The sequence below is a fragment of the Pochonia chlamydosporia genome, chromosome 3 (assembly GCF_001653235.2).
Source record: "Pochonia chlamydosporia 170 chromosome 3, whole genome shotgun sequence".
Lineage (NCBI taxonomy): Eukaryota > Fungi > Ascomycota > Sordariomycetes > Hypocreales > Clavicipitaceae > Pochonia > Pochonia chlamydosporia.
Genome location: NC_035792.1, coordinates 4,361,077 through 4,388,867, shown reverse-complemented (window position 1 = coordinate 4,388,867; position 27,791 = coordinate 4,361,077). Strand labels below are relative to the sequence as shown.

General features: G+C 50.5%; 10 protein-coding genes across 10 annotated transcripts; 5 read left to right on the top strand and 5 right to left on the bottom strand.

Moving 5' to 3' along the window:
- Nucleotides 1-504: 504 nt before the first annotated feature.
- VFPPC_05153 (sin3 binding region of histone deacetylase complex subunit SAP30 domain-containing protein) lies at nt 505-1,164 on the top strand (the record flags this gene model as incomplete). Its single annotated transcript, XM_018284391.1, has 2 exons — nt 505-711; nt 835-1,164. The coding sequence occupies 2 exons, from the start codon at nt 505-507 to the stop codon at nt 1,162-1,164; spliced, it is 537 nt and encodes a 178-aa protein (XP_018145864.1).
- Nucleotides 1,165-2,407: 1,243 nt separating this feature from the next.
- On the top strand, nt 2,408-3,841 carry VFPPC_05152 (FAD linked oxidase; the record flags this gene model as incomplete). The annotated part of the gene is made up of 1 exon (XM_018284390.1): nt 2,408-3,841. One exon carries the CDS (start codon nt 2,408-2,410, stop codon nt 3,839-3,841), a length of 1,434 nt encoding a protein of 477 aa, XP_018145863.1.
- A 540-nt stretch (nt 3,842-4,381) lies between these two features.
- On the bottom strand, nt 4,382-4,588 carry VFPPC_15909 (hypothetical protein; the record flags this gene model as incomplete). Its single annotated transcript, XM_018293662.1, has 1 exon — nt 4,382-4,588. The coding sequence occupies one exon, from the start codon at nt 4,586-4,588 to the stop codon at nt 4,382-4,384; it is 207 nt and encodes a 68-aa protein (XP_018145862.1).
- A 105-nt stretch (nt 4,589-4,693) lies between these two features.
- VFPPC_05151 (short-chain dehydrogenase/reductase) lies at nt 4,694-5,623 on the top strand (the record flags this gene model as incomplete). The annotated part of the gene is made up of 1 exon (XM_018284389.1): nt 4,694-5,623. The coding sequence occupies one exon, from the start codon at nt 4,694-4,696 to the stop codon at nt 5,621-5,623; it is 930 nt and encodes a 309-aa protein (XP_018145861.1).
- A 2,835-nt stretch (nt 5,624-8,458) lies between these two features.
- VFPPC_05149 (DnaJ domain-containing protein) lies at nt 8,459-9,244 on the bottom strand (the record flags this gene model as incomplete). The annotated part of the gene is made up of 3 exons (XM_018284387.1): nt 8,459-8,993; nt 9,058-9,101; nt 9,170-9,244. 3 exons carry the CDS (start codon nt 9,242-9,244, stop codon nt 8,459-8,461), a joined length of 654 nt encoding a protein of 217 aa, XP_018145859.1.
- A 400-nt stretch (nt 9,245-9,644) lies between these two features.
- VFPPC_05148 (ATP-dependent RNA helicase DBP10) lies at nt 9,645-12,387 on the top strand (the record flags this gene model as incomplete). Its single annotated transcript, XM_018284386.1, has 2 exons — nt 9,645-9,909; nt 9,968-12,387. 2 exons carry the CDS (start codon nt 9,645-9,647, stop codon nt 12,385-12,387), a joined length of 2,685 nt encoding a protein of 894 aa, XP_018145858.1.
- Nucleotides 12,388-13,012: 625 nt separating this feature from the next.
- Nucleotides 13,013-16,621, bottom strand: VFPPC_05147 (hypothetical protein; the record flags this gene model as incomplete). The annotated part of the gene is made up of 1 exon (XM_018284385.1): nt 13,013-16,621. One exon carries the CDS (start codon nt 16,619-16,621, stop codon nt 13,013-13,015), a length of 3,609 nt encoding a protein of 1,202 aa, XP_018145857.1.
- A 4,944-nt stretch (nt 16,622-21,565) lies between these two features.
- Nucleotides 21,566-21,826, bottom strand: VFPPC_17646 (hypothetical protein; the record flags this gene model as incomplete). Its single annotated transcript, XM_022429338.1, has 1 exon — nt 21,566-21,826. One exon carries the CDS (start codon nt 21,824-21,826, stop codon nt 21,566-21,568), a length of 261 nt encoding a protein of 86 aa, XP_022285624.1.
- A 296-nt stretch (nt 21,827-22,122) lies between these two features.
- On the top strand, nt 22,123-22,296 carry VFPPC_17647 (hypothetical protein; the record flags this gene model as incomplete). Its single annotated transcript, XM_022429339.1, has 1 exon — nt 22,123-22,296. One exon carries the CDS (start codon nt 22,123-22,125, stop codon nt 22,294-22,296), a length of 174 nt encoding a protein of 57 aa, XP_022285623.1.
- Nucleotides 22,297-23,304: 1,008 nt separating this feature from the next.
- Nucleotides 23,305-26,802, bottom strand: VFPPC_13771 (Cd2+/Zn2+ transporter protein; the record flags this gene model as incomplete). Its single annotated transcript, XM_018291543.1, has 9 exons — nt 23,305-24,518; nt 25,236-25,503; nt 25,567-25,881; nt 25,955-26,100; nt 26,151-26,231; nt 26,287-26,437; nt 26,497-26,541; nt 26,593-26,642; nt 26,718-26,802. 9 exons carry the CDS (start codon nt 26,800-26,802, stop codon nt 23,305-23,307), a joined length of 2,355 nt encoding a protein of 784 aa, XP_018145856.1.
- Between the last annotated feature and the right edge of the window lie 989 nt (nt 26,803-27,791).

Below are 27,791 nucleotides of genomic sequence, written 5' to 3'. Positions count from 1 at the left end.
GCCATGGACACATTCCAGAAAATAATACGAAGTACCTCCGACTCTGCTAGAATGCCCATCTCGAACTTTGATCGTCCACAAGGCAAAATCAAACGGTCGTCATTTTTAGAACACCGGACAGCTTGCGGCGCCCTGAAGCTCCGGTCCTCGGTTGCACCGAACGTGCATATGAGGCCTAGTGCGGAGTGATATCATCGTCCTTTCCTTCAAATGTCTGGTTCGACTGTGCCTCCCTTCCCGACTAGTCCAGCACGCCAGCCTGCTGACCAGTGACCACCCAACCAAGTTATGCCCCGCTTAAGTGCGGCAATCACCAAAAGTCCTCTCTCGTCACACACAAGACACTTTTCTGCTTCGTTTTCCCTTCAACCTTCTCCTCCTTCATGACACCGCCACGCGCCAATAGGTGTTCTCGACTGCCGATGATTCTCTCCTCGACTTTTCTATACAAGAGACACGGATCCGTATACAAGAGACACGGAATAGATTGAATATTTTTCCAAAATGGCACCTCCGAAGTCCTCACGGGCTGTCGGTGACGATCACAAGGCGGACAACGCCAGCACTGGTTCCAAAGAAAAAGGCACTGGACCGACCTCAGCCAAGATGCGTCGTGGAGCAAGCCAGTCCAGTGCTTCACAATTACGAGAAGCAGCAAATGCTCCTACATCAGCTCCTTCACAAAATGCTGTAGAGTCGCAAGCACCAACGGTACGCTTCCTCCCGCTGGCCTCTCGGCCCTCTCGACCCTCGCGACGATCGCGTCAAATGGGGCGCCTAGACGTGGTACACCTCTTCCCATTGTCTGTGCTGACTTTCAATCATCCATTATAGATCAATTGGTCCTCTTTTGAACGCGATGCACTCCATACGTACCGTCGCGAGCATCAATTAAATACACCAGCCTCGTTCGTTAGCAAGTTCCATCACTCAGTGTTGTCTCGCCCTGGTAGCATCGGCCATTACTCTCCAACAATGATTCGGAAGCAACAAGCCCGTCGGGAGAGTAAAGACACCTTGGCAAAAGCTGTTAGGAAGCACTTTAACGGCCTTGGAATACAGGAAAATGACGTAATCGTCGATTTCATATACAGAATCCGAAGCGAAAAGATATCCAGAGCAGGGGGGCCAAATAGGCAACCCGGAATCATCTGGGACCACTAAAGGCCACGAATTACTATCTTTCATCAGCATTGCATGCCTTGTATATCTTTTCCCGAGACTTTTTGAGTGTCGGTCAATTTTTTCGGTTTGGGGTGAGGGCCCCTTATTAGCTACGCGAGCATCTAGCGTCACAACTTGTTCAGGTTTAGATGAGCTTTAGGAGGGCTCGTGATGATTGCATACAGTACTAGACGGAATGGATTCTTCATGGTAACCGAGGCGTTTGGGTTTTTATTTCTCTGCACGTGTCCTATGGTTTGGAAACTACAACACACAAACACACACACACACACATATATATATATACCCTTTGATACATATGATACTCAGGAAATGGTTTTTGTCGGAGTTGACGGAGAAGGAGATTTTAAACTGGGACGTCAATCCATATATGCGGTTCATCTGACACAGACAAAGTGGTTTCCTAATTATGTAACAGAATTCGCGCCTCGCTTTCAATCCTTATTCCGTGCAGGTCAACCCCTGGGCAACTTTTCGGCATCTACCAAGCCCGAAGCAGGCTTTACGCCTAAATGGAGAAAAAGAGTTCCGAGTACCGAAAGTCGTGCGCAGGTGCAGCAAACAGCAGGGTCGAAATTCACGGTGGCGCACGAACTAATAAACAGTTGGGGCTGAGTTGCACCATTGCAGGACCGTTATGGCAGAAACACCAAACCCAAGGATCAAAAGACAGATAGTTGTCCTCCAGATGGGAACAACATTGCCGCTTGAAAGAAGCATGGTACATAGACGTTATTGGTGCTTCCGATGAACGCGCAGACGCTTCATGAAACAAGCCCAGATAAATGTCGCCTGAATGGTCTGGTGTATTATTCAGTTCGCACTGGAATAGCAAAGGAGACAGACCAACTATTTCGGAGGTGCTCGCACTTCAAAGTCCTTCCGCTCAGCAACCCGGGAAGGCCGAGTGGGAAGCGATTCGTCAAATACATACCCACCCCGTACACCTTTACAGCATCACGGACGATAATAAACTGCTTTACAGGTGCGCTGGGTGGCTCCATCACGTACACCTTTACGAATACACGCAATGAGATCCTGGCTTTAACGGCATTCTTTTCTGTCATTGTTGCCGGGTTGACTGCGGAAATGTTAATATAAATGCCCTGCGCCTCCCAGAATTTCAACGGGGAGGCAATCACACGTCAGCAACAAGCTTACTGTCTACTATTCGAGTCTGATCCATCCTACATTTCATCTTTTCTTCATCATCAAAACCAAAATGGCTTCGTCAGTGACCGGCACAGACCGCCTCAGCTGCTCTTTCGTTGTTCCAAACCAGGACGCAGCCGCCAGTGATGTCATCTCACGGTGGTCAGATTTATACACTTCTCTTCCTGCATTGTCGGTGACGCCAAAGACAGAGGAAGATGTGATTGCTGCGCTCATGGTCGCCAAGGAAAATAACCTCAGGGTCATTCCCTCTGGTGGCGGTCACGGTACCTTCCTTAAAATTGGTTCACAATCTCTGATCATGGACCTCAAACTCTTCAAATCTATCCAGCTGGATAAGGAGAATGACTCGGTGCGAATTGGCGGAGGCGTCACGACTGGCGAGTTGCTCAAGTCACTTGCAAGTGAAGGCTACTATACCACAGTCCCCAACTCTAATGCTGTTGGTGTTGTTGGCGCAATTCTCGGAGGTGGAAACACAGGTCAGAACGGCTTACACGGCTTCATGGTCGACAATGTTGTTGCATTCCGAGTTATAACCGCTGAGGGGAATGCCATTGAAGTCCATTCAGCATCCACTGGAGACGAGCTCGCCCTGTTTCATGCCCTACGCGGTGCTGGCCACGGACTTGGCGTTGTCACATCAGCCGTCATGAAGGTATATCCTATTACTTCTCTGCATTTGTCTGAAGACAAGCTCTGGACGAGGACTTTGATCTTCCCGCCTCCGGCACTAAATGATGCTGTCAAAGCCTTCTTTACCTTCACACATCTTGCGGAACAGATTAATGTTCAGCTCACCTTTCTTCGCGCGCCTCCCGGCTTTCCCTCGCCGGGTGCTCCTCTGATCATTTCGTCTGCCTCATTCTTTGGCTCCGGTGAAGATGCAGAAAAAGCATCCAGTCCGCTCTTTGACGAGAACTTGGTTTCCAAGGCAGTGAAAGCTGATACCGCACTTATACCGCTTGCAAACATGAACGACGGCCTGGAAGCACATAATGCCCACGGGGGCTTTAAAACCATGAACGCCGCTCGTGTCAAGTCGGTCACGCCGGAGGTCATTACCAAAGCATTCGCAGCGTGGATCAAGGGCACGGATGAAATTCAGGATGCTAAACGTACTGTTGTAATTTTTCACGCCTTCAACCCAAACAAGCTGCAGGTCAATGGGGTTGGACAAGATGGAAAAGGCGTGTTCCTGGAAAGTCGCGATCGCGGGTTTAATTTCACCGTATCTGCGTGGTGTGTGAACCCGAGTTCTCAAGGGAAACTGCTCGAGTTGGTGGATGAGCTTTTGGCGATCGGGCGAAGCAGTGACACTGTTGCCCCGAGGACAATGCCCAATACAATGAGGTTTAACGAAAGTTTGGAAAATTTGTTTGACGAGGAAAGATTGTCTGAGCTGAAGCGTGTGAAGAAGGTGTGGGATGCAGAAGGATTATTCTTCAGCCCGTACGCGAGAGCACGGGACAGTAAATGCTAAGAATGTGTCTAACGTTCGTTGGGTTTACTTGCGAGACACTATGAAATACTACGATACCTGATTATCGTATGATGGTAATTGAAGGGGCATTAGGTAACTAAAATAAGAACCAAATTCAACCCAGTATTACGTCTTAAAAATAGTGCTCGATTAACCTTCATTTCACAAATTACTAGCTCGATGCTATTAACACTGGCTAGTAGACAGACTCACGCTTGGTTGACTTAGACCTGCATAGTGAGATGTTGAGACCCATTTTGGCCCCCAGTCTTACACCACATTAGTTGCCATTGCAGCGATCCTTATAGGTTCCTAGCTCAATGTGCGCTACGAAGAGCTTGAGAAAATAACTGTGTTTCAAATATTATACAAGTAAATATTGTTTCATGGCAGGATTGCTCATGCACCCTCAGCTCTTTTACGTGCCGAGGTAATTTGTTCGGGATAATTATCACCCCGCCTCCTCCGTCCACCACTTCTATGACTACAGCACTCATTCATGCTCGGTCACAAAAGGTAAACACGACAATTCCTGCTATTCTAATACTTAAACTGATTTTGATCATCTCGGAGACAAGGACGCGTGGTTAGAAAATTGTTCACTACAGCTTTTCGGCTCATTCCACCTTTGCCACACATGACGGCCTGAACCACTAGCACGTGTGTGAAGTTGCTACGTTGCCGGATTGTTACACTACATGTACTGAGTTTCAAGTCGGCAGACGTATTGAAAGGTACAAAATTCATACATACACGATATCAGTTTAGGATCCTTTCAAACACTCTTTATACACTAGGCCTGCGACGACTGGGTCCAGTACCGACATCGTCATGTCTCGAATCTTTCGAAGCATGGCCATTGACAAGGCTGCCGTCTCATTCAACCCCGAGAAAGATATCCCCCCGCTTGACGGTAAAGTCATCCTAGTCACAGGTGGGAACAATGGACTCGGAAAGCAAGCTATATGCGAGTACGTCAAGCACAAGCCGAAGCAGGTCTGGCTCGCGGCCAGAAACGTCACCGCCGCACAAGAAGTAGTAGATGAGATCCACCAATACCAACCAGAATCCTCCGTCAAAGTCCTACAATTGGATTTAACATCCTTCGAATCCGTAAAGAAAGCTTCACAGAGATTCCTCGCCGAGTCAGATCGGCTCGACATCCTCATGCTAAACGCTGGCATCATGGCCGCGGCGCCTGGGCTCACAGAGAACGGCTACGAAGTTCAATTCGGCACGAATCACATGGGTCACGCACTTCTCACGAAGCTCCTACTCCCTGTTCTGGAAAGAACTGCCTCGGAGCCCGGTTCCGACGTCAGGATAGTCTCGTTGTCTTCAAGGGGGCATTTCCTGGCTCCAAAGGAAGGAATTGTGTTTGACTCACTCAAGACCACTGCGGATGGGATGCGGGCGTTTGAGAGATATGGCCAGAGCAAGTTGGCCAATGTGCTGTTTGCGCGACAACTGGCGGCGCAGTATCCCCAATTTACTGTTACGGCTATTCACCCGGGTGTTGTGAGGACGAATTTGGTCAATGGCATGTCTGGCGTGTCGATTACGCAGAGGGCTTTGGGACCCTTGGCGAATTACTTCTTCACTCCAGTGAATCAGGGGGCTAAGAATCAGCTGTGGGCGTCTGTTGCGAAGGACGTGAAGAGCGGTGCGTATTATGAGCCTGTTGGGGTGAGTGGGAAGGCGAGTAGGTTTGGTAGGGATGAGGATTTGGCGAAGGAGTTGTGGGATTGGACTGTACGTGAGCTTGATGGGTGGTCTTTGTGAGTGTATTCGGTGGATTGACAACTTTGGCTTTGTCCATGGTTTTCTTTCTTGTGTTGGATGACATTTCAGTCCGAATTGTGATGTGATGCCCGTTTTTTTTTTTGGATAAGATGAAAGCGTGGCTGGAGTTGTGTACTAGTGTCTTGGGGAATTCAGAATTATGGTCGATCTCGATGCTTTCATCTCGCACAGGGTAAATCAGTAATTGGCTCGCAATGAACTACAGTTCTGCACCAGAATACATGGCCAAGTTTACATTTTGATGTTCGAAAGCGCCCCCTGTCTGTTCTGTTGCAATAGAAGTCCTGCCATTGGCTGCATGCACCCCAGCGGGATGCAACGGGTTATGACGGCATTTGTCGCCTCAGGCAGCCGACGTCGGCTTAAAGCCGGCTGAAAAAGTTCGGGACTCAATAGCAGCGACTACGTTCGAGAAGACTCCATTCAGGGCGAAGAGTATCCCCGGCCAACTACCGGTCATCTTTGGTTTCATTCCTCGAGCTCCATGCAATTCATTTGAATTGTTGTAGCTCAGTATGAATCCCTCTCTTCTCACAAAGGTTGGCGCGCCGGCGCGAGCCATCGCAAATGGCAAGCTCGGCTGTCGACCCAAGATCCGACAATGTCTGAACCAAGGAGCAAAGCTTCATACAGCTGCATTCCGCCCCAATCCCCGTGAGAGATGCCCTCGGACGAAACACAATGGAATTCCGTCGACCAAGAGAGTAAGTAAACCAGCTCGCATATATCTACGCTGAGTCCTCCGTAACTGCAAGGCCAAAATTAACCCATTGTAGCCCTTCCACAGCACGAATTCTTTGTCGCAGAAAGATCCCTATCAGGCCCTCGGCGTTAGCAAATCGGCCTCTGCATCGGAAATCAAGAAAGCGTATTACGGCTTAGCCAAAAAATTCCATCCCGATACCAACAAGGATGCCAACGCAAAAGAGAAATTCGCCGATGTTCAATCCGCCTACGAAATTTTGTCCGATCCCAAAAAGAAGGAACAATATGATCAGTTTGGTGCTGCTGGCTTCGATCCCAGCGGAGCACCAGGAGGCGACCCTTTTGGGGGAGCTGGCAATCCGTTTTCAGGCTTTGGCGGACAAGGTGGCTTTGGGGCTCAGGGTGGTTTTGGAGGAGGTTTCAACTTCGAGGATATCTTTTCCGCATTCACCGGCCAGCAGGGTCCGTTTGCTGGTCGACGAGGCGCACGATCGAATCCTTTTCAACAGGAAATTCTCGTAGGCGACAACATCGAGGTGCAAGCCAGCATATCTTTCATGGAAGCAGCAAAAGGCACAAGCAAGACTATTAGTATTACTCCATTAACAACTTGCGGCACTTGTACGGGTAGCGGGCTGAAGTCCGGCACGCAGCGCTCACCGTGCAAGTCTTGCAATGGAACGGGTACGCGATTGCATTTCATGCAGGGTGGCTTCCAGATGGCTTCGACTTGCGGAACTTGTGAAGGCACAGGTACAACTATCCCGAAGGGCTCTGAGTGTCGAACATGCTCTGGAAATGGTGTTGTGCGAGAACGAAAGACGATCACCGTCGACATCCCTGCCGGTATTGAGGATGGTATGCGATTGCGGGTTGATGGTGCAGGAGACGCTCCCCCAACCGGAAAGACTGCCGACCCGAACGCCAGAACTCAACGCGGAGACTTGTACGTTTTTGTTCGTGTAGCCAAGGACCCCAAGTTCAGTCGTGAAGGTTCCAACATTTTGTACACCGCCAACATTCCCCTCACCACTGCGTTGCTCGGTGGTCAGGTCAATATCCCAACACTTGACGGATCAGTCAATGTCAAGGTTGCCACCGGTACCAACACCGGGGACAAAATGACGCTCACGGGTATGGGCATGAAGAGGCTAGGAGCACGAAGAGGAGGATCAGGCGACCTGAGGGTCGAGTTCCGAGTGAGCATGCCAAAGTATCTGAGCGCAAACCAGCGAACCATTGTGGAGATGCTTGCGGACGAGATGGGCGACAAGACTGCCAGGCGAGTTATGAATGTCTCGTCAGCGCAAAGGTAAGAAAATTTGTGCCTTTTTAAGCCTAAAAGAGACTTAAACTAACGGCTGCATCCATAGCTCCGACCCAGCGGATCCTGAATCACACAAAAACGAAGGATTTCTGAAGTCCATGTGGCACACACTCACCAACCACCCGGCGCATCAAAACGAAGGAGGAGAGAAGTCAAACGCAGAGAAACCCGACGCCAAGGAGTCCAAGACAGACAACAAGGAAGCCAAGGACACCAAGCCAAAGGACGAGCCTAAAAAGTCGGATTCATAAGAGACTAAGCTAACATACTACAAAAACTCACATATTATCCTCTGTACCATAACACCTAACAAGATGGAGAAAGATAAAAGCTGGATAGAATAAGGAGAGTGCATTCGAAGGTGTTTAAAAGAACTTCAGCAAGCGGCGTTTCTGGAGGAAGGGGACCAATCCCCTTGTTGGTTTTAGTTTGGCATTTGTCCAGATGTGTATTGTATTTACTGTAGAAGAGACCATGTTCCCAAGACAAATCTCCTGATATTTGACTATTTGTCTTTCGCTATCTATACTGGTCTATGAGTGCATTTCATGCTGCCATGCTTCTAGCCGTTTCTAGTGTCTATTATAAGCAGACACCTTCCCATCACCCAGCGGTTCCTTGTCATAGAGGGTGTATACTACACTGGTTAGAAGTTTCCCGGCTAGAATATCAAAGCAAACTCACAAGTCATCAAGATATTTCAAAGCTCCAAACAAAGAACAAAATTCAACCCGTCGTAAAAAAGTCGTAAATCTTCCCCCAGTGTCCTTAAACGCTCTTCATCATCCAATAGGCTTCAGCTTCTTCTTTTTCTTCTTCTCCCCATCAGCGCTAGACTTTCCCTTCTGAAACGTTCGCCAGCTACTAATCCTCTCATCTCGCGTAGACTCCCAATCCTGCTCATGCTGCCTCTTGCGCTTCCTCTCCTCCAGCTCGGCGTCTTGTTTGCGCTGCTCGCGACCCTCTTCCTGCATCTGCGCCTTCATCTGTCGTCTGCGGCGATGCTCGTTGTCAATCAGCACCTCTTTTGACTTTTCGCGCCACTTCTTTTTGAAGTCGTCTGTTTGGAGCTCGGGGCTGTCCACGTTCCATTTGTTTTCGCGGATGAGTAGCATTCGGGCGTCGGCAATGGCTTCGTCTAATCTTTCGCGGTGCTTCTCGTCCCGTAATTCTGTTTCGGCCTTTTTTAGACGGTCGAATGCTTCAGGGGCGCGGGGATTCTTGGTTTTATCGGGGTGGATGAGGATGGACTTTGTGCGATATGTCTTCTTGATGTCTGACTCTGGAACGCCGGGTTGAAGGTCCATTACGGCGTAGCTGGATCCATTGGGGATGCGGTTAGAATGAGTTTGCGGTAATGGGGAGGACGTGTTGTACTTACGCATCTAGTCTGAATGCTCGCAGGATTCGATCAATCTCAGTATCCTGTGGTGAGTGGTCAATTGTCAAGTCACGTTGCTTCAAGTCATAACTTCAATGTTGGCAGAGCATACCTTCTTGAATTCTGCAGCCTCAGAATCGAGAGCTGAGAGCGCAGCCAGGTCATCTTGGGATTCGTCTCCAGCCATTTCGGTTCTGGGATGAGCTGCAAGCACGGCAACCGTCGCAATTTGAGGGTTTAGAGGAGAGGCGCTGAGTTGGTAACCTCACGAGACAGATTTGTTGGTCCAGGTACCAAGTTGCTCCCTGGGCACGAGGGAATGAACCTAAAATGTCAAGTTTGAGAGCCTGCGCCAGAACCAAGCAAGCCAAATCGAGCGCAGGCTGGCTGGCTCATGTAGCAAGACCCACTTTCTTCACTTGCCTGCCCCGCGGCGATAAGATAACGGGTCGCCAGCCCCAGAAAAAAAATTGGCTTGTCGGCCTCATTTTGCGACGTCAAAGCTTCAGTGCCGACATTTTGGCAAGGCCGTGGTGAGGATTCAATCCAGATTTCACCCCAGGGAATTCGCCAGCAACTAGTCCATAATGCCTCGACGTGCGGCCTCGCCGGCGGCCTCAGAGCCTGAGCTCGACATTCTCGGCTCGTTATACCCTGGCGAAGATGGCGATGACAATCAGGGTTTCGCTGCAGGCAAGGACGCTGACTTTGATGACATTTTGAACGATCCTGAGGGAGCCGAAGATGGCGGTGACGAGGCATTCATTGCCCTTCAACAGGCAGCATCATACCGCAAAGCCTCGAATTTGAAAGGTAGAACCGTTAAAAAGGGCGGCGGCTTCCAAGCAATGGGTATGATAGCTCCAGTTAATCACCTCTCCGTTGTCTATCAATGCTAAAACTTCTTCAGGCCTCAATGCAAACCTCTTAAAAGCCATCACACGAAAAGGCTTCTCAGTTCCTACACCCATTCAAAGAAAGACGATCCCCCTTGTACTGGACCGAAAAGATGTCGTCGGCATGGCGAGAACTGGTTCCGGAAAGACTGGCGCTTTCGTCATTCCCATGATTGAGAAACTCCGTGCACACAGCGCCCGCTTCGGCAGCAGAGCTCTCATCATGTCACCGTCTCGAGAATTGGCTATACAGACTCTCAAGGTTGTCAAGGAATTTGCCAGGGGAACTGACCTCAAGGCTGTGCTTCTTGTTGGCGGTGACAGCTTGGAGGAGCAGTTCGGCTACATGGCGGCAAACCCTGATATCGTTATTGCCACACCCGGTCGTTTCCTACACTTGAAAGTTGAAATGTCCTTGGATTTATCGTCTATCAAGTACGTTGTGTTCGATGAAGCTGATCGACTCTTCGAAATGGGTTTCGCAGCCCAGCTTACCGAAATTCTGCACGCCCTGCCACCCTCCCGGCAAACACTGCTCTTCTCTGCCACCCTCCCCGCTTCATTAGTCGAGTTTGCTAGAGCCGGCTTGCAAGATCCCAGCCTCGTTAGATTGGACGCTGAAACTAAGGTATCACCCGACTTGGAAAGTGCCTTCTTCTCTATCAAAGGTGCAGAGAAAGAAGGTGCTTTGTTACACATTCTTCACGATGTCATCAAAATGCCCATGGGTACCCCTGAGAGCGCAAGCAAGGATGGTGAGAAGGGATCGAAAAAACGAAAGAGGGGCGAGACCGGTGGTGGAAAACCTACGGAACATTCAACCATCGTCTTCACAGCTACTAAACACCATGTCGAATATCTCGCAAATGTTCTTCACGAGGCAGGATTCGCTGTATCACATGTGTACGGCTCACTCGACCAGACAGCCCGAAGAAACCAGGTTGAAGATTTTCGACGAGGCAAAACAAATATCCTCGTTGTCACTGACGTGGCGGCCCGAGGTATCGATATCCCTGTTCTTGCCAACGTTATCAACTACGACTTCCCGTCGCAACCCAAAATTTTTGTGCACCGAGTCGGTCGAACGGCCCGTGCCGGGCAAAGAGGTTGGAGTTATAGCTTGGTCAGGGACATGGACGCACCGTACCTGCTGGACTTACAGCTCTTTTTGGGCAGAAGACTCGTTTTGGGTCAGGAAGGTGATGAACCTTCATTTGCATCCGATATTATCGTGGGATCCTTGAAACGAGACATGGTTGAAGCCAACGTTGAGTGGATGAACAAGCTTCTCCGTGAAGATGTTGACATCAACACACTCCGCGGTGTTGCTGCCAAGGCCGAAAAGCTATACCTCAAGACCCGAAACTCAGCCTCCAGCCAAAGCGCCAAACGTTCAAGAGAAATCGCAGCATCAACGGGATGGAGTCAGCTTCACAGGTTGTTCGGCGACGATGTCGATGGCATGGAGCAAGCACGCGCCGACATGCTCGCCCGAATCAGTAGCTTCAAACCTCAGGAAACAATTTTCGAAATCAGCCATACCGATAAATCTCACTCCGAAGCAGCAGAAGTAATGAAACAGCTCCGAAAGAAAATCACACCCAAGAACAGACAGCCGCAGAAACAAGAAAGCGACATCGAGGACGACGACATCCCCACGAACCCCAACGGCAACGACATGGATGTGGACTCTGACGAAGCAGCCTCTGACGATGAAGCACCGGACGCAGAAGAACCCAACGGCTGGGAAGACGACGACGACGAGCTAGAAGTAACAGTCTCCAACACAGGCGCCAAAAAGGGCAAAACAGACTGGCGCGACTCCGAAGTCTTCATGAGCTACACCCCTCGCACGCACAACGCCGCCGAGGAGCGCGGCTACGGCGTCCACTCTGGCGGATTCGTCGAAGCAGCCCGCGACGTAACCATGGACCTGACAAACGACGAAACCGCCAAATCCTTCGGCCAGCCTTCCCGCTCCAAGATGCGCTGGGACGCCAAGTCCAAGAAGTACGTGTCCCGGGACAACGACGAGGACGGCTCCAAGGGCAGCAAGATGATTACCGGAGAGTCCGGCGTCAAGATTGCCGCTACATTCCAATCCGGGCGGTACGATAAATGGAAGAGGGCGCAGAGAGTCCGATCACTGCCCAGAGTGGGAGAGGCAGAGAAGCCAGGCACCACGCAGGGACTGCCCAGCGGCGTACGGTACAAGCACAAGTTGGATAAGGCGCCCAAGGAGGCAGATAAGTATAGGGATGATTTCCACGTCCGCAAGAAGAGAGTGGATGAGGCGAGAGAGAAGCGACAGGGTAGATTTAGGGATGGCATGGGCAGTAAGAAGGAACTCAAGGGGGCGCATGATATCCGCAAGGAGAGACAAGAAAAGGAGAAGAAGAGGCTTAAGAACGCTAGACCTGCAAAGAAGAAGTAGACTAGTCACATTAGAAGGCATATCCATGCAATACAGCGGCTTGAATTTCACCAGTTAACCGGTGTCAAATGCACTTAGAGTGTCAAGACGAACGAAATGGTCTATACGAAAATATTCTTAGTATCTGAAAGCTAATACTAACAAGGAATGTCAAGTACAAGGGCAACCCTACGGGCAAACGGATACATAGACCCCAAGTGACCCGTTTCCTAGACGCCATCGCTCCAAATATAAAAGAAGTGTGTATATAGAGCAGTCTTCTTCCAGCCAAACAAATCCGTCTCAAAGTAAAATTCAAAACCTTGAACAATGGATAACGACAGATGAGGCCAGCAAGAAACAACCCATGCTAGGCAAGGACTACTGGATTCCTTGACTAAGACTAATAATGAGGAAAAAATGAATAAATAATGCGAAATCTTTATGCGCGTTGGGGTATCGTGGTTGGCATGCTGACGCAAAATCAAAACAAGAAAATTAGCAAAACCGGGATGTGAAAGATCCATTAAATTGGCGGAGCAACATGAGTTCCGTCTCTATTATCCGATGAAAAATTGATGTGGAATTAAATGGGTTTAAAAAGCGTGTTTCCGCAGGAGACAATGTGATGACGATAAGAAAGGCTTCATTCGACGGCGTCCATGCTCGTGACCCAAGCCCGCACGGCATCCCGCAAGATGCTTTGACGATGACGATTGAGATTGCTGCCCGTAGGTCCAGTGTTGTCCGTGTCGCGGTTGTCCACGGCTTCGCGAAACATGTCTTCAAGCGTGGACAAAATGACTGTCCTGCATTGGACCCTGGGAGCGTCCAGTGGAGGATTGGCAAGCTGGGTGACTTCCGACAACGTGTCCGGCATTGTACTGTCACTCTCAATGCTTCCTTGGAAGTCACTGGGTGTCTGTGAAGATGAGGTTGTCGAGCTTCCCTTGCTGGCATCGCCGTTGAAATGTATCACCTTCTCAACAGCATCGCGCAAAGCTTCATCGCATGTAAAGATTGGTTCTTCAATCCACTCTTCTTCCAGTTGGGTTTCATAAGGAAGGATAGAAGGTGTAAGCATCGTCTGGCCACCAGAATGAAATGCACCGGATGGGTTTCCGCCAGACCCCCTATCATTTTGCGATTTCGGCCTTACCAATCTGCGATAGACAATGCGGGTGATCGAGTTATTGATGGTATCAGCTATCATGACGCTACTAACATCAACCCAGCGCTCAGACAACTCGTTCCCTTGTGATGCTGTTGGCGATGGCGATGGCTCCGCCCGCAGAGCCGCCTTGACTTTGTCCAGGAGATTATCTTGTGGAGGCAAAGCTTGAAGCGCAAAGTCCGGATGAAATCGATTGAGCCAACCCGCAGCATTAAGTGGCAAATCTCCCTCAATGGCGAAGCGGGTCTGGTCAAAAGTTTCCAGGCCATTTGGCAGCCCAGGGGTCGACAAATACCCGCTGCTTGAGGGAGAGCTGATGGCCGACTCGAAAGATGCAATGTAGTCTGGGAAGGGTACATCAACATCGATCACGCCATCCTCTGCATTGATGGACGTTTTGACAGGGGATTCGAATGCACCGTTCGGATCCGGTGTGCGATCAGCCTGCGCAAAAGATCCTCGACCACGTACACTGCTGTAGCTGTCTCTGGGGGCATCGACATCATGGGGGTTTACACCACGAGGAGAGTCTCTGACAACAGCTTCGAATCGTTCTTCAGGAGATTCTCTAACCATTTCAGAAAGCTTGTCAACCCTTCCAAAACTTGCTTTTACAGGAGATCGCAGATCGGCACTGCCTTGACTGTATGTGCCGCTATCCATCGAATCTCTTCGGCGAGGACTCCATAGTCCACTCATCAGGTTGCCCCATTTCAGACCTGAGCTAGGCGGTCGTGAGACGCCACCAACTTGTCCACCACTGTCGCCTCGTTTGAGCGATCTCTTCAGGTCGTCGGCTGCAACACTGCCACTGCTTCCGGGTCGTGGACGCCTTTGGCTGTCGCGCTGCTGTACACTAGTAAAGTGAGGAGTCGTGGTCTCGGGCATTATAGTAGTAGTTGTTGCCGCGCTACTCTTCCGCGTCACAATGTCGGTACCAGGCATAGGTAAGTTTGTCGTGCGAATCGACGCAGCATCAGATGCTCGCCTTTGGTGGTTACGGTCGAGCCCAATCTGCGCAAATTGAGGTGTGATGGTCGAGTTTCTCGCGCTCTGGCTAGTGGTCCTGGAATGTGACGCTCGTCTCAACCCACTGCGCCGATTGATTTTACGACGGAGAGACTCTTCCCGCAAAACAGGTATGATAAAAGTTGGCGGGGAGTTGGAATAGCCTCCAATGGATGCAGATGTGCTGGGTCGATGCGCTCTAGCTGTAGGTATTTGCTGGTTGGTGGGAAGGAATGCGGACAGGAGAAAGATCAGCCGACGAGCAGCCATCTTATCGTCTGATATGATGATGGTTCGGGCCGGAAGGGAGAGATCTTCTTCGTTCCTATTCCGACGAGCTAAAGCCGCCCGTTTACGATATGAAGCGCCGCATAAGGCCTGGAGCCAGTCGGTATGTGTGGCTAGAAATCCTGTCAAAAGGTTGTGAAAGAAGGCAGTGCGTTCTGTGGACGCTGCCCATTTCCACGTCCAAATCGCCTCGTCTCGCCAAATGCCCCATCTGCCTTGGCCAGTAATAACACGAGCTGCGCTAAGTCCCATCACGATTCTGCTCCGCGCCAAGCCGACTTCAGAAGCAATGTTGATATCATCCGCAAGGCAATTCGGCCATAATGAGACGAGCTTGGTAGTGCTCTTAGGTGGCTTAGCTCGAGGCATCTCATTTCCGCGCCGATCTGTCAATGATGGTGTGCGAGAGACAAAATTCGATCCAGATGACCCTGAATAAGGGCCTGGTGATGTGAGATCTGCTTGCTTGAGCATGGAGTGTATGGTTGTGGCGACGAGTGATTGGAGATGTGTCAGGGTTCTCATGATGATGTCCCAATGGCGGGTCAAGGAATCGATTCTATCTTCCATGTCCGGAGAATCTGCTGTTTCTCCATACATTCCGGATGCAGACATCATATTCCAACCGGCCTTTGCAGAGTTGTAAGACGAGGAAAAGAAGTCTTGGTCTTGGTATGACCCAGACTCGCGGAAGGCCGACTTGGACGGCACGGCAGAGGAGATTCTGGATGATGGTCTAGGAATCTGCACCACTAGCACGACTGCATACATAGGTGTGCGTCTCTGCTTCGGCTGTGGCTTCTTTTTCTTGTGTAAGGATTCGTCTCCTTGGGAAGGGAAAGGGAATCCGCTATTCTCGTCCGAATAGCGGTTCTGTGGTGTGATGCTGGAATCCGTATCATCGGGGGTGAGGTTCACAGGGAATAGCCTGGTGATGAGAACTTTGCGTTTGTCACTCGGGCGCGGTGCCGCCCCTCCAAGAGTCTGGGAGGTCCCAATTGTGGGCGAGATGGTCTGAGACGAGTAGGATTGTGAAAGCTTGCTGGAACGGCCACTAGAGCGGCCAATGGAGCTCCTTCCATCGCCAAAGATGGACGACGTAGCTGAATCACTGGTGCGTGCATCACTAGGCACAACATGAACCTTGGTGGATGTCCCCTTATAGGCCATGAGCTCAGAGTTGCCGAAGATGCAGCTGGAAAAGGTCGCCAGTTCTTCCCTATACTCGCGCGCTGCTCTCTGCGATTCAGTTTCGTTGTAGCTCTGGCTCCGACTGTGAATAGATGCTCGGCGATCAAAGGCTCCTTGGCGAGGTTGAGGGCTGTCGGACTGGATGACCAATGGCCTCGCTGACTGTGTCAAACTACCTTTGCGCGTCGAAATAGGGGCTCTTCTAGCTTCCTGCCGCACGGGGGACCTATCCGAATTCGTAACAGACTCTGGAGGCGGGTGGCTGTCGAACAATAGGGACGAATTAGCTGGCCCCAAAGCATCCTGCATCACAATAACGCGGACATCCTTAACATCGAGATCGACATCCTCACTATAGTCGAAAGCGTTTGCCGTGGATATGCCTGGGGTAGTAGGAGTAGTTGATAACGGGAAAACTTGATCGTTCCGGTGCTGATACAACGCATGGGCATCGGGGAAGAGAAGGTTGCGTGTATGTATATCCTCCTGGACTGATTCGAGAGACAAAATGGGGCGAGATATGTTATTGCTGTTTGGCTCAACGGTAGGGGTGGCAGTGCCTCCAGAGCCCAAATGAAGCAGTCGTCCCAACATGTTGAAGACGAGTGCCCATCGAGCAGTGACGGCAACGTGGTTGGTATAAATAGCTGGTCAGGCCAAGCATCAAGGTCAAACGAAGGGAACCTTGTCACTTTCGAAATCGAAAAAGACTTCTGTCAAAGTCAGTGCGAACAAGTAGTTCAAGTCCAGTGAACAGCCATCATCATCAGAGAGAGTAAATTAAACGACTCCCGTGGGGCATGCATAGTAACCATGAACTGGCTTGAAGACGACGATTTTTCTGAGTGCGGTGGCAGCAAGTTCAGCAACACTGAGTCACTGACACAGCTCGCACGTCACTGACTGACAAGCCCCAGGACAGGAGGTAAGAAGACGTTATTCGGGAACCAGAGGATAGAAGAGGCGACAAACAGGCTGTGGCAATATGGCTATGCGAACCAGAGGATTTTGATGCTCGGTAATCGGGTATCTCAGTCAAGCGGTGGCGTTGAAAGGAAGGCGGTGGACGAGAGGTGAGTCGCAAAGACTGGCGAATGGGCGCAATGGAATTTGGCAAGTTGGTATATTTTAAGACCCCAGCCCGCAAAAGACAGCTCGCGCACGTGTAATGAAAGAAGTATCGGTGAGCCGGAAGAAGATGCGCAATGAATATAACAGGTCGTATACTGGATCAGACGAGCAAAAGAAAAAAAGTCGGGCAGGAAGATCGATGACAAAAATAACCAAGTTCAGAGTGCATGTGCGTGAATGTTGCTTTCGTGCAAAAGTTGCCCGACCTCCTCCGAGTACCGGATGCCGCGGCGCGATAATTGGGAAGGAGCTGCCCAGATGTGTTGCTTTTTGTTTTTGTTGGCTTGGACCAGGCAGGAGGGAACAGCAGGAAAAGGACAGAAACGAGGGCCAGCAAGGCTCACGATAAGTCCAAAAATCGCTCCGATGCCCAGCAGGAAAAAGGAACAGAATTCCTTTTGATTTGTTGTTTGGCTTGGCTGAAGAGAGAGAGAGAGGGAGGGAGGGGGAGGGGTGATGTTGTTGGCGGTGGTGGTGGTGATGGGGAAAGAGGACGACAGACAGGATGGAAAGTCTGGAGCAGAGTGCTGACAATAGACAGCAAAAGGTCAACGTCGAGCAGAGCAGAACACAAGCTAGCAAGCAGAGCAAAGCATCGAGAACAGAGCAAACAGGAGGGTGGCGATGGGGTGGAGGACAGGGAAGCATTAAGTTAACTTGGGGCCAGCCTAGCGTGTGTCTTCTGTGACTCCTAGTCGAGTCGCGGCCAAGCCCAAGCCAAAGAGTCCATGTCTGGTCTCGTTGAGTCTGGTCAATGGTCTGGTCAATGGAGTGAAAGTGGGCAGGCATGGCGACGGACCCAGAAACCCGGGTCGAGTGCCACCCACGTCTGGTCTGGTCTAGTGGTCTAGTCTAGGGCCGATTGACATTGATGACTTCAAATGTCTTGTCTTGTCTTGTCTCGCACATTCGCCTCGCCTCGCCTCGCCGTTCTCTGTTAGTCCCTTCGACAAACCATGCCCTGCCCTGTCATTCTTGCCTGCCCAGCCATGCTTGAGCAGGGAAGCTAAAGGTCCAATTTTCCAATATGATTCTTCGAACACCGGCCTGGAACAGTTACAATCCGTTGGTCCCGCAGAACACTTCGGCATCACCTTGATTTGGCCCATGCATTACTGACTGGCCATTCGACTGACCATAGAGGTCGGTACAACGCAGAATTCGAGTAAAATGCATTCAATTACGTCCTGCACGTGCCTTCCGTCATCACCATCACCCTGCAGCTTACAACCCGGCTCTGTACAGGGCTGGCCAGTGTTGGTACTAATTTGCGGAGAGTGACCGACTACGGAGTACGGAGTACGGATTATCTGCGGGAACAAACACCACCTGGGTGCTTGACCGACGACTGGGCAGGGGACAGGGAGGTGTGTACTTGAGTATGGAGTTTTCTTTGGTCCTCTGCTCTCCACGGTTTCACCCTCAATGTTCCACAAGCAACTCCAACCAAACAACCATGGAAGTACGCAATACGGAGTACCTGTTGCCTGCCACCCACACGGTGCCAGTTGAGCAGCTATTGTGATAAGTGGAGGGTCAGAGGCTTGAGGCGTTCAATGTGGAACTCAACGCCTCGATCCCCTCTGGCCTAGGCTGATGCTGAAGTCTAGGGTTCCTCTAGCCCCCCTCCAGTCAACCCAAACCAAGCTTCATGAGGAGGACACAGTACCAATCACTCACGGAAAAGCCAATGTGCCAACGGCATGCCTTCACCCGGCCCCTCCCTTGATCCTTTGGTGGTGCCACAAACCACCCTACTCCGTTCGCGAGTCACGGATTGTGATTTCTTTGCTCCCTCAACAGGTACAGTACAGTACGTTATTGCAAGGAGCTAGTTACGCTATATACCGTTACAGAAACGGGTTGCTGGATCGGACTGGTTCGCCAATTATCACCCCCGAGCTTCCCTGCATACCTCTCTCGATTCATGCTATTCTGCACTACAGTCAACATCTAGGAACTCATCGACTTCCGTAACTCCCATGTAAGCGGTTTCCAGCTCCAAATCGCCTGATTGATGACCTGGGATGGCGCAGCACAGGCCAGATTGGTTGCCGTATTGAGGAATTGCTGGGGTATCCCGTCCCCTGTGCTGCATGTGCTATTGCACGAAGCTGGGACAAGACAACTGCATGGAGTACGGAGAACGCATGCGCGAGCCGTCCCAGATGCCGCAGCTTGGCGCGTCGTCCTTTCATTCCAACTCACATCTCATCAAACTCAAACTCCTGCTCCCCAGACTTACCTGGTTAAGCTTGGGACCTCGCAAATGCAGCACCGATGGTTTTCCTCCCGTGTTGGAATTCGAGGCTCACAGCTTTGGACCAACTAGGTAGGTCCTTTAAGCTTTGTCATACTTGGTGGCAGAGGCTAGGGTTTAGATCTGGAGCTTTTCCCATCATGGATCATCAATCGTGGCCTTGCACGTTGCCGAAGGGGTGTTTAAGGGCCAAGGAAGAGAGCTCCCCACCATGTGACCCTCTCGTTGAGCTTGGGCAAGCTGTTTCCAAGGTCCAACCGACAAAAGGACCGATCTAAAGCGGCCGAATCTGTAGCCTTTCAGAGGCTACCAGATCCTCTCTATCCATCATCTAGGCTGTCACCAGAACAGGTAAAGTAGCTGCCAACTTGTGATATCTGAAGATTAATCGATAGGAATCTATTTGACGCCGTCAGCCACCTCCGCAATGCCCAATCCTTCATGTCTTGGCCAAGGCGAGCTTGCGAATGAAGCCCGAGGCTCGTCAGTCTGTCTTGAAGATAGTGGCAAATATGCAGGCAATTGTAGCCGCATACCTAACTCCATAAAGGACCTGTGTACCACAGCTATCCCGGCGTATCATGTACTCCATACGCGCATCAAGGGAGACATGCGGTCACCTCACATGGGCTCGCATGATGTACATACATATGTGCAGCAGCTAGAAAAGTGTGGGGAATTACTCCCTCCTTGCAAAGCTTGTTTTCAGCATTGCAGGTTGAAGAAAACACTCCCGAGTGTTCTCTGCTCAGAGTGTCTTACGTTTGGCCCAAGGCTGAACATCATCGCCGCCTCATTTCCCAGTCATTATCCAAAGCTAAAGTCGCACAGAATTCGTTACCCTCACAGCCTCAATGAATACTCACCACACCTTCTTTCTTTTTTTTGGTTTCTTTTTTTTTTTTTTTTTTTTTTGCAGTAGGCCCCATTTACAGACCTATTATCATTATTGCGCGTTATGACGCTCTTTCCCCTGGTCAGTTAATATCATTGGAATGATATGCAAGTGGCAACATCCAGGATCGCTTACACCACTTCCTGGCTGAAGCGTCCTCGAGCACGACTACGGTCTCTCCAGGAGGTTCTACTGTACACAAAACTGGTCAACCCATTCGATGCCGACGCACATACCATATTACCTGTTTGACAATGGCCATCTGCCTTCCCTTTCCCGTCGAACAGTTCGTCAACATGCGAGCAAATGCAAAGCCCGGCCCCCATTGTGACGCATCGTGCAAAATTGCGGTGTGAGAGGCTCTGGGAAAGTCCCTCCACCTGGTCCACATCCAACCTTCTTTTCGGCTCATCATCTGCCCATTCTGATTATCCCTTTGACAAGGGACCAGGTCTTGATTGTTGGCAAAGAAACTTCATAGTGAAAGCGGGACCGTCGGCAAGCGGCCCAGTGATTGTCATGCCGCCACATTCACGCTTGAGCCCGCAGCTCACAGCATGGTTGAAAGTCAAGGGTCCCTTGTGCGCCAACCATGGGACTTGGGACTATTAATTTTTTGTTTCTTTTGGTCACTCGTTTTATTACTCAGTTTGTCATATCACAACTGACCTGATTGGGTTGTGCTCATGGTGCTGTAGGATTGACGATTGTGTGGTGTTATCTGGGCTGCCAAAGTCTCCGATGTCCCTTCTCCACGCGAACATACCCGTCACACCAATCGTCATCGTGTCCGGCGGTCTACTACTAATCAACCGGTGCAATACTTTTTCGCAGTGGAAAATGTGATCAAGGTAGGATCCGGGCAATCGGATACCAAGTTGAGCTTGCTACGAACCAACCCCATCTTCATCATGGATATGTCTGTCACTTCTTCAAGTGACAGCATGGCGGTTGTTGATGCCCGATGGGCATGCCCTCATTTCTCGACGCCCCGTTCCACCTCAGCAACGGTCCACAACGATCTGTGATTGCGCTGGCGCATAAGCAAGCAGAAGAAGGGTCCGAGGCTCCAGGCTCCAAGCTCCAGGCTAGGGTACTCCATGTGTGGGCTGGTGTTGTTGGTGGTGGTCCCAGATGGTCAAGCGTGACAACCGTCGACTACGTAGCTTGTGTAACAGGCTTGTGAGCGCCATCGCTTGATTTCATCACCAAGGGTACCCTTTCACCTTTCTCACCGGCTTCCACAAAGGATTTAAACCACATCTCTACTGGAATCCCCCCCACCTAGATCAGCATATGATGTAACTGGACCCCTTGGCCGCCGCAGAGCACTCGCCTCGAACCTCGTGGTACAACCATGGGCCGTCGGTTCGGCAGCGACTCGGCGGTTGCTTGAAACGTCCAAAACCTCGTGGTAGGTGGCGAGGGATTGTGTCCGTCTGTGTCTCAAGGCAAGGCAAGCAAGAACAGGGGAGAAACGGCAAGGCCGTCGACCTGGCCCACGACCAAGCATGCCTGGGCCAGCCTGTCAAGCTCCATCGATCTGCGTCCCAGCCACGGCGGGCTTGTCATCAAAATGCTACGAAGTGGGCGGCGGATCTGCCGTCTAACAGTTCCAGTGCGCGGAGAGCTCTCTGTTCTGGAGAGTGAGTGTCTGACCGAGCCGTGTCACGAGGACAGTGCTCCCCTGCACGTCTAGGTACAGCTTATTATCCAAAGACACCGTCGTTAGAGATACTTTGACAAGGTCAGAAACCTTGGCAGCGACCGACCTTGCTTTTTTGCTGGTCCACGTTGACTTGGCTGGCCATGATGATCAAGGTCAACGAAGACGAATCATTCTCCGTCGGCCAAAACGAGACCCTTGGAGCACCGTCGATGAATTCCTTCCATGGCAGGTGTTTCCGTGGTGCTACTGCACAAATCGACATGTTCAGCGATGGTTTGCCAACGGATGGCCGATGTCGAGGTGGGAAGTGCTAGAACTGGGCGTCCCATGCCCTCCCATCCCAAAACGCTCGGGTGGCGTCCGTGGCTTCTGGTCCCCATCCCAATTGTCCCTTTGTTCCCAGTGGCCAGAGAAATTGTGGCGAGAAGTGGGCATTCAGGGCTCCTTGTAAGACCAGGGGGCCACTATTCAGCGCTTTGCCTTGCCTGCCGAAGATATCTTGATGTCCATGTTCATGACTCTGGTGTATTGAGTATTCAGCCTTGCAAGGCCGTCTCAACTTCGCTACTCCGTACTCCCTGGAGAGATAGGGCACAATAGGACGGACAATTCATTTGGAACGCCAAGTTACCAGTATTGGGTCACCGTGCGGTTTGAACACAATACCCGCGCTTCATTTACCGCGGACGTCTTTGACAGCGGATCTGTATCCGTGGTGACAATGCCCTCTATATTGCCCTGCAAGCTGTGCAGAGTAGTCCGATGCATCGACTTTCTCTCTGTACTTTACTATAGTATTCATCTTACGGGATATGGAGGTCACGCGTACTAGGCCTGGCTGCCCGTATGTACGGACCAGGAACAGAGCGAGAGTGTGTCCGTTTCAATTTACAAGTCAGCATATACGGCAGTGACGCCAAGCCATATGACTAAATCTCAACAATAAAGTAAGGGACATGTGAGGTTATTCGCCCAAGGTGGGTGCTAGTGCTGCGGGAATTAATTACCCAGTTAACGCTGAGATCAAAGGTTGAACCGCGCTGGCCGCGATTCTAGATCTAGTGGAGAAGAATTTTGCGGCTTAGGAGATTGTTGCGGATATTATGTAAATAAATCTCCTTGATGACGGTTGAGATGCCGAACAGGAAACGGAAACACACTACTCCGTAATTAAATAGTTGGTCACGGATACTGTATGTATGACAAGCCCGCATATACGGAGTACAGCATTGTAGTATCTAAATTGCAACACCAATTTCCACGACATGTCCAACCAGCATCCCACATTTATATACTAAAATTACCATTCCTGTATAATGCCTCTATTCCGCCACATACCTCCTAGGTAATAACCGCATCAACCCTTCCAACCCCACCGGGTCATCCTCCCAAACCACAAGCTCACCCCGATTCGCATCCTCCAGCGCCTTCAAACCATGTACTTCACCCTCCTCGCAAAGCACCTTACACCGCAGCCGAAACTTTGGCATCCAACCAAACATGTCCCTGCGACTGTGGCCGCCCTCCCCACAGCCATCTACTTGACTCAACACGCAGGGAAGTTCACCCACCCAGCTGTCCACGTATTCCATAAACCTCCACCAGCTAGACGAATCTCTGCTGAACCCCTTCCTCGCGTCCCTGTGAAGTAAATGCCATAGAAAGGCGGTCCAGAACCGAGAAAACACTCTGTGGGAAGGAGCCTCAGAACGAGGCTCAAACAATTTCCCCCGCGGCCGCCAGTGATGAAAGAAGTTGTCCTTAGGACTGCCCAGGTATGGGTATAAAACCTCCGGTATCACGCAGTCCAATCTCTGAGATTGCGCGGGATACATCTCCCGAGCAGAAGAGTCGGTCAGCTCGCCATCTTGAGTACTCCCCAGGGGCAGCGGACCCATTCGTATAAGTGTAAGTGACTCCAGCGCCGGCAACGTCCTCAGATCAAGCAGCAGCAGTCCCGACCACAGCTCCTCCGCGCTCTCGCAAAAGCCAGCATGCCGAATCTCGTGCCTGCGCAGTCCGACAAACGGGTCAACCTCGCTCTGTTCCGTCTGCGGTCTGTGGTCGACCGTGTTAAGCGCCCCCGTGTAGCCCCAGTCGTCGAAGACGGTGAGAATATCCGCCTCGTAGTTGATGAAGGGCGCGTCGAATCTCACCGGGCAAGTCACACTCCCTTCGTCCGGGGACGATACCCCCGTCTCACATACTAGATATCTCGAGGGCTGGTGGAATTTCGAGAGCCAGACTGCGCGAGATTCATGACACGCATGGAGTAGTGGGAAGATGATGTCCCTTTTCGGATGGACAATGTATCGGACTCGCCAATCTGGGTGGTTTGCCTGCTCGCATTCGCGGCGTGGGGAGCAGTCTGCGGTTCGGCCTCGTGCCCATTTGAAGCAGTGAGACCAGCATTCGCGGCAGGGGACTTGGCCAATGACTCGGGTGGGTGGCTTGACGAGCTCCCATATTGTGATGCGGATTTCTGTCGGTAAGTTCCGAAAGGATGGGAATTCAGCCATGTATTGTATTATGTGTGCTGTGAGTGTGCGTAAGTATGTGCTGCTGAAAGGAGAAGGTCTTGCGGCCGTGCGCCAAGGGACGCAAGGGAGGAAATTACAGCTGTGAATGTCAAATTGAAAAAGTGATATGTACGGTCTGGCTGTTACGGAGCATTGAGGCTGACGAGTTTGCTCTGGTGGGTGTGATGGTGTTGGGCTGCAGTCATGTCTGGTCCATATTCCTCACCGGTCTGGTGAGCCAACTGTCTGGTCGTCCGAAGACCCGATACCGAGCGGCTTTTGGGTAATCGCCGAGTTGGACTGGTGGTTAAGGTGAGGGGTAGGAATTATCACAGGCAATAGCTGCATGAACTGATGTTGTTATGGGGTAATGTGCATTAGGTGAAGGAAAATGATAATTGATACTTGTGTAAATGGATCAAATGAGGGAGGCGGTTGAGTGGGGAGTCACATACAGTTGGGCAGATTCGATATGCAGTTTTCAGCTTTGAAAAGCAGAGCCAACGACTTGCAAAGTTGCTTTCACGGCGATGTATGTGCGTAGAACAATGGCGAAAAGTACGATGATTCAAGTGAAATTTCCCTCAAGTCTATCTGAGCCAAGCTTAGCTGAAATTGAAACGCAGAGCATATCTGCTGTTAAAACACGCTGTACAGTCGTTGGTGTTAGTTCGTCTCGTTTCCTCATGTGCAGCATCTCATTCCTCCGCAAACGCTCCCACAAATCAACTGACAAGTTGATCGGTCGATACGGCGTCGTCGAACCGTAGCCTCACTATCGTCTGAAGCATCTTCTATATGCTCTACGACAGGAGGCAGAATCTCGGGCTGAAGCGTTGCTGAATGAATGCCATACGCGTGAAGGCACTCCATGATGATTTTCGCCTTTTCAGTAAACTGCTTGACGGTTCTATCGTCAATAACGATATGCGCAGATGCAACTGATTTACGTTGGTCGAGACGCCAAATGTGTAGCTCATGTACGGACTCGATGCCAGGAATCTATGACCAGTTTTAGACATTCATGTCCAGTGTATGAATCGGGTCAGACCAGTGTATACATACCATTTCAATATCATGTTTCACATCTTCCAGATCGATGCCTCCCGGGGCAATCTGTAAGAGAATGCTGCCGCTATTCTTGGTCAAGGGGATGGCAGTGAGAAATATCATGATGGCGATGAAGATACCAATCGCCGGGTCGGCATAGTATCGGTGAGGGCTGTCCAACTTCCAAATGATAATTGCGGAGATGATGACTCCAACATTGTTGATTGCGTCGCCAACAACGTGGATGAAAACTCCCAGTAAGCCAAGATCTCTGCCAGGCTTGGACGGGACGGTAGAACAATGCTTGTGTTCGTGGTGACAACTAGTCACCTGCTGATTGTTAGCTCAACCGTAATTCTGGCCGTGACGATGCAATATGGACGATTCTAAGGCTATAACTTACTGAATGATTGCGGGCTTCCATCTTGATCTCAGATCCGCCAATCATTGTAGATAGTCCATCGTCGTCCGAGTGACTGGCATGATCATAGGCATGATGACCGTGAGAATGCCCATGACCGTGTCCATGTCCGTGGTCATGATCATGTTCTATGTTTTTAGCATCACACCAGGTATCAACAAACTCTGCTAGCACCTACCATGGAGGAAGGACATAACCAAGAGGTTTAGTCCAAGCCCAACACATCCTACTATCAGAACCACTTTCGGTTCATCGACCTCTTAACAGCTATAGTTAGTCAGTTGATCACACAATCACGCTGAAAAAAGACGTACTGATCGTGTGCGTGAATCTCTCGATAGCTTGGACAAGGATGCTAACACCAAGAGCAAAGAGGAAAACGCCGTTGAAGAATGCGCCAAGGAGGGTTGCTCTCTGCCAGCCGAATGTGTATTCTTTGGGTGGTGGTTGAGATCGTTCCGATACCTGTAGCGTAGATCCATTAGATTGTATTCATCGGGCAAGAAATTATGTTGGGTGCGAACCATGAGAGCCACAAGAGCAACAACAAATCCAACGAGGTCGCTCAACTATCATTCCATTAGTCATTTGGATATATTCCACCCATGTAAGGGCCATACATAATGAAACGCATCGGCAATGAGGGCCAATGAATGAGTGTAACAGCCAGCTGTTAAAATCCGGATATCAGTGGTAAAGCTCAGAAATAGTCTGGTTCATCTAGTCAACGTAATATCTGACGCACCAATCAACTCTGCGACAAAAAAAGCAGCAGAAATGGCAATAGTAGCAATCAAGCGTTGCTTTCGTGTGATGCTGAATGCGGGCATGATGGAAGCAGGTTAGGAGAAACTGGGCATGTTACTTTAGTCAAGGAAGGGAAAGGAGAGAGAAAGGAGAGACTGGAGGCAATTCGTCAAGTTCAAGAACTTTCTCGTCAAAACGAGTGACAAAAAGGACCGGAGTGACAAAAACCAGCTGGCAGTCAGCTGCTGTGCCAGATCAGGCCAGACAGCAAACGCAACATGAACCAGACATGACATCTGGGCATTGATCATTTTGGTTGAACTCCGCCATCGTCAAGCATTGAAAGTAGGGACAATGTTCCAGAATCAGGGTCATTGGCATTCCAGTCGCTTCGTGATTCGACACGACCGAGCACGCATCACGGATCAAGGCACAGTGGGATTTTTGTATGAGAGAGGACTAACTTGCAAAAGGAAGTCGATTAAAAAATAAAGCACCAAGGTCTGTTCAGTATGTGACTTATAGTAACGTCTGCGTAGCATCGGGGGATCTGCCGTTGCAATCAAAATTGATTGAAAGTTTCGAGTAGCCCGATGGGGAAGCTGTCTCATCTGCCTTGGCGGTTTGCGGGCATGAGCATGAGCATAAGCATGAGCATGAGCATGACTGAGTGCAAAGATGGTAGCCACAGTACCTTGGTAGTTGCTGGGGGACAATAGAGCATAGCCTCATTTGGTTGCATTTTATATCATGACAATGTGACTTTATGTTTCTGAAGCGGCAGCGAGCGGCATTGATCCCCGTTCGACCGTTGCCAGTGCACAGACAAGGTCTCGTGTTTCAGTCTGTATTGGACGTGATTGTGAATACGATTAGGCAAACATCGTCTTGATAAATTTGATGCCGACGTACTCTGTACACATGTAGGCAAACAATTGATGCCGATGTATGTCAGGTTACACGGGAGTATATGTGAATTAATGCTGTGCTCGTCGGCAGTTTGCACTCTGCAATACAAGACTGCTACTCGACTCGCAACGACTGTCGCCCTATGGTCACTACTCGTCCAGGA